General features: G+C 44.9%; 2 protein-coding genes across 4 annotated transcripts in view; one reads left to right on the top strand and one right to left on the bottom strand.

Moving 5' to 3' along the window:
- The window catches only part of LOC106750436, a 127978-nt gene that overhangs the window by 95168 nt on the left and 12878 nt on the right, over positions 1-19932 (bottom strand). The window contains exon 1 of one of the 2 annotated variants that reach the window (XM_014630785.1): positions 3789-4217. The exons of the other annotated variant lie outside the window; for it this stretch is intronic. The gene's annotated coding sequence lies outside the window, so the exon portion shown is untranslated. Of the gene's footprint in view, positions 1-3788; positions 4218-19932 lie in introns of those variants that run through there. 2 annotated transcript variants of the gene reach the window in all.
- The window catches only part of LOC106750434, a 63202-nt gene continuing 47702 nt past the window's right edge, over positions 4433-19932 (top strand). The window contains exon 1 of one of the 2 annotated variants that reach the window (XM_014630777.1): positions 4433-4577. In XM_014630777.1, coding sequence (XP_014486263.1) covers positions 4494-4577 — 84 coding nt within the window. In that variant the 5' untranslated portion in view covers positions 4433-4493. The remainder of the gene's footprint in view (positions 4578-19932) is intronic. The other variant, XM_014630779.1, reaches the window with a different exon arrangement.

Here is a 19932-nt window from a genome sequence, read left to right as displayed (position 1 = left end):
TGTGATCGTAGACAAGTACGGGTACAACGTATGTCCAATCGTACGTCACATATTATGTGCACGGCTGCAGACACTAATTTGAATCAGCAGCGTTCTATATTATATTTACATTTGAGTCACACATGAGAAACTCGATAGTTACGTGAAATTGCTGGACGGAAGAAATTCGATGAATAACGGATAGGTGAAATATATTTCGCGCGCGCGAACAGGATATGTAAATGGACGTGAAGCCAGACGAAGGATCTGGTGTCCGCTAATGACTAATTCATTGCACATTCCGTTCTCCGCCAAAGCCCAACCGCACAATGCCCTTCGAGTGGTATAGATCAGTATCGGATGCGGCGTGGTGGAATAACGAGCGGAGCTGCTCGCGGAAGCTTCCCCGCACAAAAGATCACCGCCTCTTTCGCACATTGCCGAAGTATTTCACAGTCGCGGTGATAATTAAAGTTCCGCGTGTCTTTGTGCGTCTCCGTCAGAAGCTGGGAATCATTTCTGTCCGAAAGTAGAGAGAGAGAGAGGGAAGTATCAACTTGGTATTTGCATCGAAATATTTTCTCGCGAAAATGACCGACTCGCACGCGAGGGAGCTTCTCAAATTTGACGCGCAATGTAAATAAACAGTCAACAAAATCTACAATTCAAACGTGGCCGTCGTGATTTCCAACGGCAGTCGCCGCTATCCGAGACGAGGTGAATCTTTCATAGGCGCGGACCCGGAAAACTCGCTCTGAAACGCTCCTCGTTTGTTCCCAGAACATCGAATTCCCTGAATCATATGGAGAAAAAGGTGGTATTGCGGCCTTAAAATTTACATCTTGCACAATAATTTTGTTAATAATCAATACTTGAAGCTTAACGATTACATTCGGCAAAATGTTGTTCAATCGATTCTAAATTCGAAGTTATGAAATATTTCTTACTTAGGATGTTATTTATAAAAATTCGCCAACACTGTTCATGAAAGTGTCACCGTATAACACAAAATACAATTCGAAGGCCGAATGTGTGTCCGTGTCGCGCGGAGGAAAGTGTTTTGATCGGGGTGGAGTGCGTTAAATTCGACGTGAAACCGTTCGTCGCACGGCACAATGCCATTCGCGTCGTCGTGAAACCGCCGACGCGTCTTTGTAACGACTATTGAAAGCGGCTCCTCGAGGAGCGCCAGGTGCTCGTCTTCCTCGCGATGGAGAACGATCGCGAGCTAAAGCTACCGGAGCGAGTGGAAAGCGCGAAACTCGAGAGATGATTTACGACGGGCAATTCCGAACGACCGTATCCTCCACGGCCGACTCGTCTCACTCGCCTGTATTGTCCGCGGAGGAGTCGCGGGCGCCGGTTAAAAAAAATCTCCTTCACGCCGGAACGGGTACGGGTGCTGCGTAATGGGCGAGCTTCTGTGCGAACAAACGCCGATGATTGCCGGGGAAAATGCGCGCCGATGCGAATTACCGGCGTCGCGACGAATAACGTCGTGGCGCTGATTATACGTTCCTCGCGCGTGAAATGAAGCGGAGTGAAGCGTATGCATAATCAGCGAGGTGAGCTGGAAATGGTAAAAATTCCAAATTTTGCTAGAGGGAACATTTTCAATTCATATGTTTTTAACTCAATATGAAATATATATACGTAGGTTTGATTTTTCACCGTGTGAATTTAATTTTAAACTTAAATTGAATTTTCCGTTTAATTGCACGGGAACCATTTCAATGTGAGATCATATGAGAATCAGTGCGATGGGAATCATTCATGCTCGTAAAATAGCGTGCTCGAGCGCGAAATGAAGCATTCTAAGCAAGCTAAAGAACACAGAATATCCCGAGCGGAGTTGCAGCTTTAATGTGTCAGTCTGAGTCCGCCCGGAGTTACTTTCACGCAAACCCCTTAGAGTGTCAAAGGCGAGATTGTGGCGCGGGAAATATAACGAGAACGGATAATCGCGGAGCCGAAAAGGAGATAAGGCGGACGAGGGCAGGCGGCTGTGAATAATTGACGAAAAGGGAATTGAAAGACTTCGGCTCGCCGGGATCGGAAGCTCGGCTGCTGCTCCGAGGAGATTGAAAATGGAGCAGGTGAGAGGGAAGTATAAAAAGGTGACATAGGCGTTATAAAGAGGATGCAACGACGGGAGTCTCTCCTTTTGAGGAATTAAGAAAAGCACGGCGTGATTTATACATCCGCCAACTCTCGTCTCCGCTATCTGACGCTTGCTTGCTAGCACCTGCATCATCCGACACGTTCAGGACATCGCAGCTATTTCTGATCCACTCGTCGATCAAAAATATATGTACGAAATGCCGATACCGTCAGCAATACGCGCTAATGCAGTTTCCGAGGTGTCACAAGGCTAGAATGACGCACGGATAAGCCGAAATACACAACCTTTCTCTCTTTCTCTCTACTCTCTTTCACGCGTGATACTTTTTGACCTCATGTAAAATAGTCGATCGTTATATTAATACCCTTTCGCGTGACTTCTCCGTGCGAAATCGTCCATGAAAATGTGTGTGTCCCGTTGAATACGCCCGTTCTCGCGCGAATCGGCTTAAAAATTAACAAATCACGGGATTTCAGTCGTTCCCGTGTCGATTATTCATGATCCATTGAATGCACGTTATTCAATCTGAGGGGGCGGTAACGCGATTAATCCCAACAATCAAGCGGAAAACAATGAAAGGTCCACACTCATATTTTAAAGATCAATTCAACGAGACGAGATGAAATTAAGACGTACTCCCCGGGCGCGAGGAGTCGAAGGATCGATTAGATGAGAGAGGGAAGAAGGGATAGAGATCCCTTGGGCAACAAAACCGCCGTGAGGGCACACGGTAAAATGGATTCTAATCGTCCTGACGCTTCGACCGTAGGCGTTGCGAGGCATTATTCCTCCATTAGGATACTGAATAATTCACAAACCGGGTGTCTTAGTCGCGCAAACTCTGACGAAGGTCCAAGGACTGCTCGAGATGAATCAGGATGAAGAACGGAGGAGCGTGGAAAATGGAGTTTCTTTCCACTCTCCGCTTACCAGTTAAGGCCGTGACGGTAATGCGACGGTGTGCGTTTCTGTTTTATTTCATTAAAAGTTGGAGCCATATCAATGATTTGTGCGGGAAGAAACGAGACGTTCCCGTGCCGATTTTCCCGCAGTTATGTAAATTTTCGTGAATAAAAGCCTTCGTAACGAAGCCCCAACACTGCTCTGCGCTCGGCAGCTCGAATCGGCGCTCGATTTTCCATGCGAAAGTTGCTACGAACCGATCGGGCTCCGCTAAATTGTCTGTGACGGAACGTTGCAGCGCAGCGGCGATGCGCAGCCCGCGTGGGTGAGAGATTGCATTATGCAGCCGAGACCGGGCGCACATGCATGCAAGGGCTAACGAAGTGCCTCGTGGGAACAGCGCGTCGGCTGTAGCGGCAAATCGACCGAAGAGAAATACCCGTGCTCCTCCGAGGTATACGCGAAGGATCGGACACCTATACCGCTCGCACTCATGCACCTCGACCGTTGCATTTGAATTCACCTGAACTATAACGTCCCCAACGCGAAGCCGTCCTGCGGATTTACGGCCGTGATAACGGCTATCTCTCTAATCTCTCTCGTTAGGTCGCTGCGCCGAACAAGAGACACGAATGTAGCCGGCTAACAGAGTCGACCCTACGTGTACCCTCATCTTTCAGTTGTCTCGTCAAAAATTCCCCGGTGATAAGGATTCTTATGATACATTGAACGGGGGGGCCGTTCGTAGTCCGATCTTACGCGTTCAAGATTATCTTAATTTCACCTCAAGATTGATTATGGTATTATGATGAAATGGCACTTGCAGAAAAGTACACGCTGCGTCCTAGTTTAAATATCGCCCATCGCCAGGATTTGGTATTACGCGACGGAGAATATTTGATGTATAACGAAATAGATATAACCGTCTTCTTCACTCGATGCCGCTATTTTTCAACCTCCGCGTGAAATTTGCACGAAATTCTTATCCACCTGTTCAAACTTTCACGAATGTGTTAATATCGAACAAAGCGATTCCCGGCCGGCGGTGTCTTAAATTTTTCACAACGAGCGGGTCGAATCGAGCGTAAAGCGCAGCTGCGAAATTCCCGATCGCATTTTCACACGTTTTCTACCCAGCCGGTTTTTCAAGCCGGGGAAAAATTTCGTCTCTCGAGTCGGCGGCAGCTCACGGAACATCACGCGCGCGTCTCGTGCACGAAGACAGCCGATATTATTATTCCGGAAGACGATTGTAGGTCGGCCGCGAGTAGACTGTTGCGCCCGTGGCGTTGCGAACTGTTTCTACTGCGATGAAGGCGGCCTCGGCGTTTGCCTTTACCATTGCATAGCCCGTAGCGCTGCGCTTTGTTTCGCTCCGACGTTCGAGGCCGGGCATATTCCGCTACGCCATTGCTGGCTTGTAACAGTGAGAGCTGCATTCCCGTCGCGAAAGTGGCGCTCCGTCTCGGGTCTCGTGAGATAAATTATAATGAGTCACGTAACGTTGATTCATTTATTCGCGCGCGTGTGCTCTCCTGAAAGACGCCGAAACGGAACGCAGTCAACGACGACGGTACGTTGCTTTAACGGATTCATTTCTGTGTAAATCAAGGATGATCATGTTGTTGAACAGTTTCACAACCTTCGCACATTAATCCCGCCTTGACGAATACCATCAATGCATAATTTAATAATAATATGATAATAATAATATAGTGATGAAAAGGGGGTAAATACGGTGATGACGTTCATCGCGATAATTTAATGATCTCTTCTATGTATAGCGGGGCAACGATCATACTTTATGATGCATCTCGTAATTGCATTTTGAACAGCCTGTGGCATACGCGTGGAAATTTTCTAAGCTACACGATGCTCGATAATGTTTTCACGTTGTACAAAAACGGCAATTACACGCTAAAAGCGGATGTACACATAATGTATACCGTTTACGTAATAACCGACGGACAATATTTTCCGCGCGGGCGAGAGTTATTATTTATTTCCTATAACGTGCGTACCGTGAGCTATTTGTTTTCGCAAATTAATGAGTAATAATACAGCAAAATGTGGGTATATGATTAATTGATCTCGCTGGTCGCCCTTTCCGAAATGCCGGCTCCGCGCGTTAGCGAAATAGGTCACTATTATTCCCGGAGGTGCGAGACTTCCAACCGAGCGCCGCAACGTTTATTTAATCGCTTATCGAGACGATATTTCTGCGATTTTTCCCGCCAGATGCAATAAGTCGAATGGTCGGGACGTAAGTTTTGCTCATTGTGCTTCTCGTTTCGATCGCGAATCGTCGGTGAAAATCAAATCGTTCCTACGTAGGGAGAAAAAGTGCTAGAATCAAGTATATTGCACATAGTCAATTATATTTCGACTCTTAAATAAATATTCGCCCAAGAGCGAATCGGAGCGATCATTTGATTTAAGTCAAGTAAATACCACTTGAACGGTGGCGCTTCTTTTTTATCCCAGTGCATTCTCCCGAAGCGCGTGTTCAAACAGCGTCATATTTAATGCAATCCAATCCGAGACGATTCTAAATCCGCAGCAAGGTATCGGGAACCGTAGCAGTGTTAATTTCCGTGACTCTTCACTCGGAGGTAACACACAGCGAGGCGCGCCGATTCAATGCACAGTTATTCGCGGCAATTCTATTTATTCGCTCCGCTCTAATATAAGCCACGAATTGACGATAATTTACTTATGAAGTTCCAAGAGGCGGGATCGGAAGGTATCGCCGTACGCCGCGCGCTCAAAGGCTCTCATGCCGCCGATTCGATTTTACGTCAATTGCGTAGCGGTATGACGGACGGAAGAAAAGGGGATATTTCCGGAGGCAGCGGGGATAGTGCGGATAGATAGTCGGAAATGAGGAAGTTTCGGTCGCGCGCGCGCGCGCAATCCTACGTACAATTTATCGACGCGGATTCCTCCGGTACATAAATTAGCGGGCAAATTGCTACTACCTCATGCATTGATAATATAAATTTTGCAACGGCTCGGCATAATAAGCTGTTTAACTATTCACCGTGTCGATTGTACGACGNGGGGGGGGGGGGGGGGAGTTGCGACTTGCGGCGAAATGTCACGCGGTTACGGAGAAACGCGCCGGTTTACGGATTCCGTTACGTTCGCGTGATCATTAATTACGGTCACGCTTCGCAGACGAAGCCGCCTGCATCGCTTATCTTACAACGCGGCCGATACTTTCTTACACCGATTAAACTTAAAGCAATCGCGCTCTTTCGTTGCCTCCCCCCGGACCCTCCACCCTTTGCGTCAAGCGAGCTAACCCGCTTATTCGCCCACGTAATTTCGTTAATTATACAGCGATCACACTCGGTACACGGCGTTAATTACAAATCTCTCCTTGTGTACACACACTCGCCGGTCTATCTGATATACCAAATACACAACCCCCCCGGTCCCCGGCGATGCATGTACGGGCGGACACGGGCGAGTCAGTTACGTCGAGATAATGAATCGATAATCCGGCCGAAGTTTATCGGTATCGCTGCAATGGAGTTTCGGCAGAAGTACGAGAGATTTGCGAAAGCCGCTTACCCCTCCCTCCCCCGAAGGCCTGAACTTTGTCATTTATCGAATCGCCGTCGGGTCGGGTGAAAGGGGGATAAATAAAACGGGGGAAAATAAATATCAGCGTAGCGTGGCGACGGGGAAAAAATATACAGGGTGTGCTGGCACGAGGAAGCAAGCAGCGACGTTGAAAAATCTATTTATACGTGTCCGATACTCCCCCTCTCCCTCTTCTCATACGCACACTCCCCCCCTCCCTNNNCCCCCTCCCTCCCCCTCCTCCTCTCTTTCTCCGAAGTATAGCCGGCGCGTCGTCATACATGACGACGTCACCGACGAGATGGAACATCTGACCGTCTGACCCGACGCGGTCGCGCGAGTTTCTTTCACGAGACCGGGATTTTACCGATCGCATGATGTGTATTTCTCATTTGTCGCGCCGAAGCGGATATCGAATGTGCTTGCGGAGACATCTTTGATCCCTCTCACAATTTGCGGGTGATGGTGCATGTTTGAGAAGAATTGAAGCAGGGAGCACGTTGAGGAAGAGATGATGTACGTGAGATAGGTGCAAACGGAACGACGGAAGGGCGTGGAATGGGGACGAAAGGGAATCGTGACAGCGAAGGAAGGAAACACGAGGAGGGGAAACGAGGGCTCGGAATTACGTTGTTCCTCGACGGCGATATTCGATCGCGATATCATCATCCGAGGTTTATATAATAGACGCTATTATCATTTTTCTATTTGTGCCAGTTCGCCTTATTCTCTCCGGTTTCGCGTATTGCTCTCGATTTCAGTTATCGCGCGCGCTGACTGACTTCCAATACGGTCTACCGTGAAAACATGATCGACGATCGAGCGACGCAGCGATCTCGAGGATTATCCGTTATGATCCACTTGTCTAGGTGATAGGTTGCGCTCCCTCTGCATTCGATCCGATCTACTTAAGTCCCCTATCCGCCCTAAATAGCAGGATATTCCACCTGATCCGATCGTATCCGATTTACTTTGCAATAAAATACTCGTTACACCGTAATCTCCTTCCCGATACTATGGGATCCAGTTGACTGTGCATTTATATGTTCCAATTAAGCGCGTTCTTCGCATTGATCAACGGGGGATCTTCGTTTCAAAGAGCTTTAATTAATTCCGCCCAGATTGTTTTAACTACGGCTGCTGCGTCGCGCTCGATTCGGCGCGATACCCGTGAAATTTACCGCACCGTGTAATCGAGCGCGCGTTCCTGCTGACGTGGAGCTCCCGACTCGAAAAGTAAAAAAAACGAAAAGTTTCCGATGTAATTTGTTCGTACAACATATAACATGTATGCGTTTATACCATCTTTCGTCGCGCTGCGTTTCGAATCGCAAAAAATGTAGAAATACAAGGAGGTCGAAAAAATAACAACCGAGCGGAAGTTATTCCAAATTCGTCAATCCATTCGAAAAAGTACCGCTTGTTACCATTTGCAACCTTCTCTTAAAACGTTTGTATCTTGAAGGAGGTTTGTTAGCGCAGCATTTTTTAAATCCGTCAAAGGCTTGACTTGGTCAGTTTTAGAAATATCTCGAAACCACCGACGGCACTAGGGGAGGAGTATCGTTTGTATCCGTTTGTATCACCTTTTGAATCGTTTGCGCCTCGAAGGGCCGGGAAAATTGCAACATTTCCAAAATCCGTCAAAGGGATTACTTTTCATTTTCGAGATATCTCGAAACAGCCAACGGCATTGGAAAGAGCATCGCTTATACCTGTTTGTAATTTCCTTCAATTCTTTTTTTATATGCTCAAGGGATCGGGAGTAGCTCGGGCTTTATCATTTTTCGAGATATCTCGAAAATGAAGTCACTATTTTGGCAGACTTGAAAAATGCTGTGTCTCCGAGCTCTTTAAGGAAGTTCGAGCGTGTTTTGACTAAATATAAGATAAACCTGTAATATATACATGATACAAGAATTAATTGAATTAACAATGCGTAACAGATATTCCAATAATTTTTACCGTATCGTTTATATATATATTTAGCTTAGCTTCTCATTTTAAATTAGCACTTATTATTTGTGTAATGAAATGAATGTGTAGAAATGTAATTCTGCTAATATAGTTAATTTACGAAAGGCCCCCTTGATGCGCCACTGGAGATACGGCACTTGGTGAAGAGCGAACCTCTTTAAAGTAGAGACGATTTTTCGGAAGAGATATACGAACAGACACAAAGTGCAGAATGTGCAGAACTTTCTAGTTCACGTCGGACGGCAGATTCGCGTCGGTCGCGGTCCCTTCGTTTCTTTGCGTCGGGAACCTTCCTCCGGAGTGAACTTCATTTATCCCGCCCTAACGTAAACGCTCGATACTACCCTCGTTCTTATCGCTAATCCCGAGTAACGGCATTCCGATAGAGGCCCGTATATTCCGAGCGATCCCGCCTAATTTGAAGGGCAGTCCGATTGAGTTCGTTCTCTCGAGCGTGTAATTCGATTCTTGCGAATAAACGTTCCCGCTCCGGGAAAATAACGCGCACATAATAACAACAGTGGCAATTAACTTGGTTCGTTCGTTAACTAAGCATGTCGGAACTTCGTTAGAAGTTATTCCATTTGCCGCCTCTGCGCGAATGCGCTTCCTGTACTTTTCCATCCTCCTTCCATCCTTTTCTTCGGTCACTTTCCGGCCGTCATGTTATTACTTCATACCGTCTCTCAGAGTTTACCTTCCCATCTCGGCGAAAGGCAAATAAAATTCAATATATCGTTAATTTTCTGCTCGGAAGGAATTAAACGGAGCCGTACTTCCGGAATAGTTGTGCACTAAGTGAGAGGCGCATATAAGGAACATATGGGAGCCCCGGGGTGCTCTACGAAGTTTTCCACTTTTCGTGCTCGAACAGGGACGCCGGAGGAACGTCTCGAATCGATTAAAAGACGATCGTATTGCGGACGGGAATATTCCTGTCTCGAGCATGCTATAAAATCAAATTATAATACCGACCAATCCGCAATGGGCCACTTGGGGAATTTGTCGCGACACTCGTTGGGCAACGGTCTTAATCGGAATTTGTTGTCCGTCGCACTCACACGGAGAAAAATAATTTGCTGGTACAGCAAATCCGACAGCAAAAACTCCGAGGAAGGTCGAAAAATACCGATCAATGTCACGAGTTTGTCGATTCATTATCAAATGTCGGAGACGCACGTTCAAAAGCCATCCGTTCTTATACTTTGAGTCCTCAAATAGCCGAACTGCTGCTTGAGAATTCGCTCTTGCTTTGAAAACTGTGGTAACAAATATTATTCCAACCAGAGATCTTCAGGTGCGTCTAGACGACTTGGTGGACGAATGCCTCCTTGAAAACTACTACTTTCGCAGTCTGTGCACGTTTTTACGACATTGCAGCTTAATTACCTCGTTACCGCGACCATACAGTTGCCGTCTGTTGGACCATGCGCGAAGACCGCGTCCATAGCGACGTAAAAAGACAGCGAGCAGAGGGAAAATGGCACTTTTAACCGAGATTAAATACCCACCTTCTAGGAAGAATGAAGGAAACGGGAAGGGAAACGAGAGGAAAATCGTGCCGCTGCTGCGCCATGAACGAGCAATCGTTTAACGAGGACAACTCGACACGTGGAGGACTAAACAACGCATACCATGTTTAAGGTGCGCGAAGAAGGTGGAGAAAGGCGAGGGAAGCGGCGTCAATGAAATAAGCCGCGGAGGCTCAAGGGTCTCGCGAGTTTCAAAAGCAGCGTCTTAAACGATCTTCTCTCTTTTTAGCTCTTTTAATTCCACCTCGGCGTAATCCACGTGCAATTACATTCGACGCGATTTGCATTTAAATCAGCTAATTAAGATAATTTAGAAATAATACATTTTAATCGCTTAAATATGAGATTTTCAAATACTTCTTGCAATCCGCGTCTCCTCAATTCTTATTAGAAAGATACATCTGCCAGTCGTTAACGTGTTATGCAGTAACATAAAAATCTTATCGAATTTTAATTTTTTTCCCCGTAGAAATCTTATAGTTTTCGAAATACCTATAAAGTAATATTTCAATGTCCTTTGGACCATTGTTATCGACCAGTCTTAGCAGCGTAATTGTTCTGAAATTCAAATGCAATCACACGATCCAGGCATACGCACACAGAATTCGGAATTCAGGAAATTATTATTGCCTTGTCAAGAGCGAATTTATCATTTTCGAGATCGTTGATTTACGCTTATACGAAGATCCCGTTGNCTGCGCCCCCTCCCCCCCCCTCCCCCGTCTAATTCAGCAAATAGAATATACGCGATGAACTCTGATCGAAACTCGCCGCGTTCGCGATTTCGCGTGAACGGAGCACGCCCCACTGTAAATCGCGGGATTTCCCAATGCGAACGTGCGACCGCGTTTGCGTTTCATTCCGACGTGTGACAATGAATGACTGCTTCCGCGTAAACGCGGACGGAGCACGGCGAGAAATGAGAATCGATACGCCCCGAGTCGATATTTCCGATTAAACAGTGTCGGTCGCTGGGTTGAAAATATTTTGGCTACATAATTAGAATTAATGTATACGCGCGAGTTCGCACGCCTCTATATCGGATATAGTATATTCGGAATACGTGCAAGCAAGATATTAATGCCTGTGAAGGACGTAAATGGCGACCACAAAAATATCAATTGCAATAAGCGAGTAATTTATCAAATAGAAATTACAACGTCGAGTATTTGATCAAACATAAATTGCAATACAGAATCAGCAATACGGGATCTTGGAATTGAATTCAGCTCTGATTTATCGTTTAGCAGCCACATCCGCGCAATTACAGCCGAAAAGCACACAGAATTGAGCTTTGTGTTTCGATATTGTGGAAAATTAAAAAATGTAAGGACATTGAAATTGTTATATTGTACGTTGAACCGATCGAACTTGGAACATAGTTCGATGATTTAGTTTCCCTATTAAAATAGATATTATTTTAGTCCAGAACCAAGTTTCTTAGGAAAACTAATATGTATTTGGGTCGACCAATACCTGTGTCATGATTACGATCCAGTATTATATGAGCTGCAATTCTTGTCATTGCATAATAAAAAGATTCTTGCTAAGACGAAATAAATAAATGAATAAAACGACAAACCAAAATTAGATACAATAACTTTTTATTCGTGTAAATCTCATCTTCTCCGGTAGATATTCTTATCATTTCTAATGTGTGGTTATCATTTCTAAAAGTGAAGTTAGAAGAAATTCCCGGGGTTGTGTATTGTGAATTGCGTATCATTAAAATAAATGGTAAAATTGCACAGGACCTTTTACAAGTGTCGTGACATTTCACGTGCGGACTCTTTCACAAGTTTCATTTCTTTCACAAGAATCGATTTTCCTTTAATGGAAATATGCCGAGGCATCATTTTCTCTCACCATATCGCCTTTAACGGATAAAAATACTTCGAAACGTATTTTCTCGCAGCTAGAATAATCAATAGCATCCGTCTAAGTAACACTTATTTATCTCGCAACAGTCGATTGCCTATCAATATCCGGCTCCGCGTGAATTGGCCCTGCGAATTTCAACTCATTGATCAGAGAGAGAAAGACAGCGAGAGAGAGAGAGAGAGAGAGAGAGAGAGAGAGAGAGACAAGGGTGGCGTGGAAAATTAATTAATTCTAGAAACGTGAACTCTCCTCGGGAGCAGCAAATAAAGGTTATCACCTTTAACATTAGATCCCTCGAGTTCCGCGTAACGCGAAAATTACTTAATCCGATACAAGATTAACATTTCTGTCTCACGGAGAGCCAGCGTGATCGGCAGGGACATATTTCTGTCAAACGGTCTCGTGAAAATCTGTTTCGCAAAATTCGGAAACAGTTGGCAAGTTTCTCTCTCTCTCCCTCTATCTCTCTCTCGCCGATTCTCGATGATTGGTGCAACGTTGGCGCACAGTTGAACCGCGATCGATTCGTCGCGATCGAGCCCAGAGCGGGTTTCCCGGAGAGTTTCGGGTGATAAAACGCTCGCGTTACTCTCGCATCGGAATTCGCTGCGTGCGTCGACGATTACTCTTCATTCCGCGGACGGAAAGTCGTCGAGGAGACGTCGCAATCCGCCTTCTTGATTCCACGTGGATCTTCCGCGAGATACGCGACCATTCGTCCTGTCGCGCATTGCGCCGCGCCGATGTGAATAAATCGAGTATGGAGGTTTCTCCTGCCGGCTGAGAAGAGATTATGGTAATGCGAGATTACGCCGTATTTAAGTGGAAGCCGCTTGCTACGTCGGTAGTTCGCTATTAATGTCAGACTTCCGCGCGACTCGTTCGCGCCTGCGCGGACGCTAATTAGAATAATAATGCCGGCTTGACAGAGCTAACGGAATACCGAAGTTAATTGAAATATTTCGGCGCGCGATGATGCGCGAATGAAGTTCGGAGCTGCGGAGTAATTACACGACGCGTCCGACGAAATTAAAGCGGCATCTATATTTAACGGTGTTATCGCAATAACAATCTGTGCATTAACAGCGACTCTGAGATCCGCCGAGTGTATCCGGCGTCTTTTACCGGGGAAGGTAAATTGCAAAACGGTCGTCCCGCAAGATTCAACTCAAATTCTACGTGCGAGAAATTGCACTACCGCGTGCACGGTCGGCGTCACGTATGCCGTGTCATCTCCCAGATCGAGTTTCACGATTTTACATACAAAGTTTTAAATCGAGTTTCACGATATTACAATATAAAGTTGAAAATTGCATAATTAACTCTAATAGCTCTAATTTATAATGGTTTATATATTAATAATGGACTTATATTTTAATAATAGTTATATGGCTTTTCTAATAATAGTTGTATGACTTTTTTTTAATGGTTTGTATTTATTTTAATAATTAAAAAATTCGGAAATATCGAAGAAATTTTTGTGCGGATGAAATAAATTTTACTTGAATCAAATAAATGTTACTTGATCCGGATAAAAATTTGCTAAGGAATGTTAGAGTAATTATTTACTTGAACCTAGTACTTTTTTTGTTCTATGCGCGACATACGTAACGCCGGCTGTTCTCACAGTGCTGATTGTTACGCTTTCTGTTTAAATATGGAACGAACGCAAGAAGGAGCAAATAACCGGGTTTAGCGTTCTACGCGCGTCGAGAATGCGGGTCGAAGTGTCCCTCGCAAACTTCCATCCCGAAACTCTGGAGCAGAAAAATGATAGCGACTTCGGAATTACTCAGCCCTCGGTATCGTCGTGCTCTTCCCTCTCCCGGTCTCTTACGGGGCGACTAATTTATTATCCGCCATTAGGGCGCGATTACTCGTCCTCCACACGCGACCTTGACTAAACTGCGGCCGTTACGGGCGAGCGAGCCTGACAGACGCGAAAGACGATGTCCGTCGGCGCCAGGACAATTTCCTTCGCGTCCCTTCGATGATACACCCGGCGCGACATGTGTCGTCGTCTTTGTGACAAACGAAACAACGGCGAAATGAGATCTCGCCCGGGCGATCTGTGTCGTCAAAATAGCGCGGCGCGCACTAAATCTACCGGGCCGGGAAAGCGTCGTTTCTCGTTTGCCGGCAATTCTGGGAAATATATATATATCGCGCGCCGCTCGCATCTATGATGATTCCCTGCTCGTCGATTGTCGGGGATCATTGCGTTATCAGCCAACTAATAGGGCGCTCTTGTCCACTCAAGTATTATCGCGCCGGCGGGGAGGGGGGAATGTTCACGGAGAATTTAATTGAAAAATGTGACCCAGGCACGGCACGGCGGGACTGCGAGATTACGCGGCGGAAAAGCGCGGAAAATTCACGGCCGTCCGTTGCAATTAGGCACGATCGAGCGATTTATTCCCGACGTTAAGTTGATCGAATGAACGACGGCAAACCTGACCGAAGCCTGACGAACGGCTGCGGTGCCTCGCCCATGATTCACCAATTGCGTCCATAACTTGTGGGAGTGCTCGATTTTTTTTTCCACCACTTCCGATAGCCGTGCAAATATTTAGCGAGCTTCGCAAACCCGGCGAAATTCATGAAATGCGATATTTATATGGCGCTAAATTACTGAGAGAGAGAGAGAGAGAGAGAGAGAGAGAGAGATTACACGGGAAATAAAATAAATACGTTCAAAGTTCAAATAATTTATCGTCCCGTATTAAAACGGGAACACCGACGGTTAATACTGTGTTTGAGAATACTGAAAATAAATTATCAGAAATATAATAAGCAGGCTTCTCGGCCGCGCCATGCTGGGATATATTCCTCAACGACGGCTGTCGCGAATTATCCTCCGGGCTTCGCCGGGATATCCTTGGTGTATTAAGCGCAATAATACCGGAGGTTGCTAAATCGCCCTTGAGCTTTTCGAAATTCCGAAGAATCCCTTACGAAACTGCAGGGCCGAATATTCCGCCCAGCGGGGGAATAAACGGCGATACCGTGGCAGCAGGACTTTACCAGGAATCTAAGTAATCCAGGGAATCCTCGCGCAGACGGAAACGGCTGTTAGAAGAATTTAATATCGGTACACACATCGCCCAAACAATGTGCACGTCGCTGACAATATTTGGCATTTCCGCCAAGTGTAATTAGTCGCGCCTTGATTTAATCCCTCTACGAACGCTCGGAAGATTAAACCGATCGATCAACGGCGACGCGATCCGGCAATCTCTTAACCTTAGGTGAAGAATATATTTCCATGTATATAAAGAAACGATATGTTCCTACCCTTTCTTCCCTTTCTCCCGCGAGCGACGACTCGGCAAAGAAGAATGTTATAAACTTGAACAAAAACACGCGCGGAGAAGAATCATTCTGCTGTTGTAACGAAACCATCGTTGCTTCCGCATACTAGTTGCGACAGCGATAAAATTTAGTTGGCATAATGAAATTAACGAAATCCGTGATTAGAGCAATTCTGTTACCAAGGTAGAAAATATTCCGCCGAGTGAATTTTTCCTTAGGACAACGTTAATTTGCTGGTAGGACAAAACTTGTGTTTTCCCGCATTTACTGAATTGTTCGCACAGCAAAATAATTTGATTAGATTTAATAAAAATTTTAGATTTAGATTTAGTAAAATGATCCAACGATGGCAATAAGTACTATTATTACTCTTAACAAGTCGTTTTGCGGTCCACGCAGTTCGATTAATAAAATTTGCTGTGCCAGCAAATTATTTTTCTCCCTGCGTATCCAGGTTGAACGCGACATTTTTATTTCATCGAAGTTCTCGGGTCTCACCTCACGGCCTTCGTCCGAAAGGAATGGCCTCGTTATGTAAGAGAGAGCCCCATTTACAATTCTTTGTAGCCGGCCATTTAATACATTAATTAATTCGCAGCGGCGCGTGTTAATCCGCTTAAACTGCTGGGATCCGGTTTAGAGCATTTCGGAGGCTTGAAGAGCCGCGATTGCGCCAAAGATACACCAGGCAAGTGAGCCTAAGTAGCTTTACGCGAGCCGTACGAGAGTCGAACGAAAAGGCGGAAGGGCGGTGGCAGGTGGAGAACGGAAAGTGGCGCGAGGCCCGGCCATATAAATTTCCCGCGTGTTTTAATCCCGCTCGTAAGCCGTTCAGTTGTGTCCGGGCTTTTGTTAAATTAAGGGTTCTCAGTGCCGCTCCGGTGCCGCTCGCCGACGTAACTCTGTATCACTCGCACGCCGCCACGCGACCTCTACACATGGCCGTTGCATATCGCAGAAACGACGTAGCGCTTTCATTCTTCTTCAAGCAAATTTCCGAACAATGCCGCTGATACTGGACGGCACCCAAGGGTGCATTCGCCGAGATTTTCCGAACTTTGAGCGAACGGCTTCTTCAGGGAAATTTGAGGATCCTGTCGGAGGGATTCGTGTCTCGAAAAGCGTATCCCGTAAAAGTTTCCGATATAGGATTAGGTATTGTTCCACGACAATGCTCAGCTTCACGTAGTAAGAGGAACAAAATATGCCATTTTTAACATGGACCGAAAAGTTATATCGCACCTGCTTTATTCTGCAAATCTTGCCCCTTCAGATTTTCATTTGTTTCGGTCGTTACAATGACATTTAACTGACACACATTCTAAAACAATAGAAAATGTGTGAAAGTCTGTCGATGACATTATTGATTCAAAACCGGCAAGTTTCTATCGCGATGGAATTCGACAGCTGCCCGACAAACGGTGTAAGGTAGTACACCGGAGAAACGTAATTTTGCGGTTACAGCGAAACCACATCGTTGCCGCCACATATTCGTTGCGACAGCGATAAAATTTAGTTTGGCTTAACCAAACCAGCGAATTATTCGCAATTAGAGCAGAAACGGTTTTGTTGCCAGAACACGGGAAACGGTATTTGTCCTTAGGACACATTAATTTACCGTTAAGAACGAAGTAGTATTTTCCTACATTTACTAATTTGTTCTTACAGCAAAATGATTTGTCAATTCAGCAAAATAATCGCAGCGAATGGCAATTAATACTTTTAACAAATCGTTTTGCTGTCCACATAGTAACTGGCAGACTTTGCTTTGTTTGCAGCAATATAAAATTTGCTGTGTCCGAAAAATTATTTTTCTTCGTGTAATGGAGATTATTTCAATAATTAAAATCGTACACTTTCCGCTGAAAAAATAAATCTTGATTTATTTTCGCTAACAAAAGCACCGGATTAATTTAAACGTTAATTTAATATTTTAACAATTTGTTTCGTCAGATCATTTAGACATTTTCTTTCCTTTACCGGGCGGGGATCATTGCTTGTCGCGGGTTCTTCGCCATCATCGATCAAGCCGGTGCGTTGTCCGCGAAGTTAAAATACTTTCCTATTAGCATTAATAATTCACGTCCCCCGAGAGGATACGTCTAAACTACGTTTTAATTAAAAGTCGCGCGACAAGAGTCAAGCTCATTTTTCTTCGGAATTAATGACGGCGGGGTGAAATATAATATCTAGGTAAATAATCTAGAGGGTTCCCCTTCGCATCTCCCTCTCTATCTCTCTCTCTTTCTCTTTCTCGCACCGCGCTCTTGAAGTTGGCTATTGTTAACTTCGCACGGATAACAAGTAGGAATTTCTGCTGCTCTTATCTGACACGAATTATTCAACAGATTAAAGACTCCTCCATCATGACTTTGGGAGGAAGTTCGACGGACATTTATGAGAAACGACGATTAATGTTATCGACATATTATACAACGGAGCCTATAATAGTTATTGATCTCTTCCGAGTTAGCACGAGTCGCATTCTCATGCATGCATATTTGATGCGATTGATGGAATTTGTATTTCGTATGGTTTATCCTTTATAAATGCAGACGGATAATCGTTTATCCGGGCGTCGTCGGGGATTATTAACAAACACGCACGGCTCGTCAATCGGATATACCGAGATTGGGAAACATCATACGTTTCAATAGATCACGGTGACGAGATGAAATCGCATCAATAATGCAAAAACGTTCCCGTACATCCCGGCGAGGCGTGCGAATTTAATTAATAATTCGATATGCCCAATATTAAAATCCGGTTGCACGGTTGCCGATCGTTTTAAATACAGTATCGATCGCGAAATTGTGAGTACTCGTTGTGCGTTGAGGGATTTCATTTGCGCGACTTGAGCTTGGAAAACACACAAGCATGCACCTCTCGTCTCGAAGGGCCTCCGCCATTGATAGGGAAGCGTTTCTGCGAAGGCCCTCGAATCCCGCACCTACCGCACTGCTTATCTGACCTACTTTCCTACGTTTTCTATATAGAAAAATTTCCGGTTTAATCAGCGCCCGTCACGTGCAGCCGCGAGTATCGTCGCCATCGCGTCGTCTCGCGTGCTATCCTAAAAAATAATAACAATAAACTTAAACCGGATAAAATTTCGAACGCGTATGACCTAATTCCGAGGACGGTACCGATCTCCCCGAGCCGTTCGTAGCGCGAATAACAACGAGTCTTGCCGTTAAGTGCTCGACGTCCCGCAGGAATGATCGCCCGAAGGGTTCGCTCATCAGATACCAAAAGGGTCGAAAGGAACTTATAGTTCGAAAGAACACCAGCACTTCCACACTTTTCTGCTTTATTCTAACAGAATTAGATAAATCGAACTCAAGATAATATATATATATATATATATATATAGGGATATAAATAACACAAAGAAAAATAATGTTGCTATTGCAACGAAATCATTGTTGTTACTGCATATTCGTTACAACCACAATAAAATTTAATTAGCACAATCAAATTAGCAAATTACTCGTAACTAGAGCAGAAACAGTTTGTCGCCAGAATAGAAAAATTCTACCGAGTGAATTTGTCCTTAAGATATTCGCTATTAGGACAAAATAGTGTTTTTACCTACATTTACTAATTTGTTTTTACAGCAAAATAATCTAGCAAATGGCGATTAGTACTCTTAATAAATCGTGGTTGTCCACATAACGACTGACAGATTTTGTTGCGGCAGCTTAAAATTTGCTGCGTAGGCAAATTATTTTTCTCCGTGAAGGGCGTAAAATATTATTTGCAATTTCTCGCTTGCGCATTATTAAATGTAATTCCTTTAATCAGCTTATTACGATCAATTCCTGCTTTATGAATCCAAAGGTTCATAGTGCAATTGCGAACGAAGATTCGATTTCCCATATGTTTCTCGCTTTTGTCGTTTTCTAAATTCTATTAGTTATTTAAGTATATTAAATACGTTCACGTGGTAGAAAGAACCGTTTGATTTTACCTCTGTTAAGGAGCGTTTGCAAAGCATAGCGGAATAATCAGCTGCCTTTTGTGAGATAACTTTGTGTCACCTTGAACGGCAGCGATGATCGCATGCCACAAGAGAGAGGTTCGCGTGCGGGCGACTTTAACTACTTCCCATCGGCCGCGAACAAGTGCGGCGTGACCCAGTCCGCATTTTTTCAACGAAAAAAGTGTGAAGAGGGGAAAAAATAGGGGTGAAAACGGCGCCGGTACTTTGCATTCTCGGGGCGTTCCGCGATAAAAGGGGTGAACGCGCGCGCCTTCGAGCTTAACGGAAGCTGAAAACGCACTGGAGGTGCGTAGGTATTTCTGAGCGCTCCCTGCTGCGGAGAATAAATTTCCGTTCTATTGCGAATTACGCGGATAAGTGCGACAAGACAGAAAAAAAAGCATCCCATTAGTTGAAGTGGACGTTTTACATTTGGATAAACACACAGCAGAGAAAGAGCCTCTCACGTTTCATATAGAAAAAGTCTGTCTAAAGTAGGTCTTCACAGAGGTCTGAACACTTGTATGCTCGGAGAGACGAAAAATTTCCCAGTCTTTTTTATATTCAGTACAACGCTGCGTGTTCTGCTAATTGTTACCAGCGGCATTGTATGCAACGTAACGAAGACAGTCGGACAAATTACTCGGATCAATATG

The sequence above is a fragment of the Dinoponera quadriceps genome, unplaced genomic scaffold (assembly GCF_001313825.1).
Source record: "Dinoponera quadriceps isolate SergipeBrazil2010 unplaced genomic scaffold, ASM131382v1 scaffold5784, whole genome shotgun sequence".
In the NCBI taxonomy this organism is placed as follows: Eukaryota; Metazoa; Arthropoda; class Insecta; order Hymenoptera; family Formicidae; genus Dinoponera; species Dinoponera quadriceps.
This window is presented reverse-complemented; position numbering and strand designations above follow the sequence as displayed.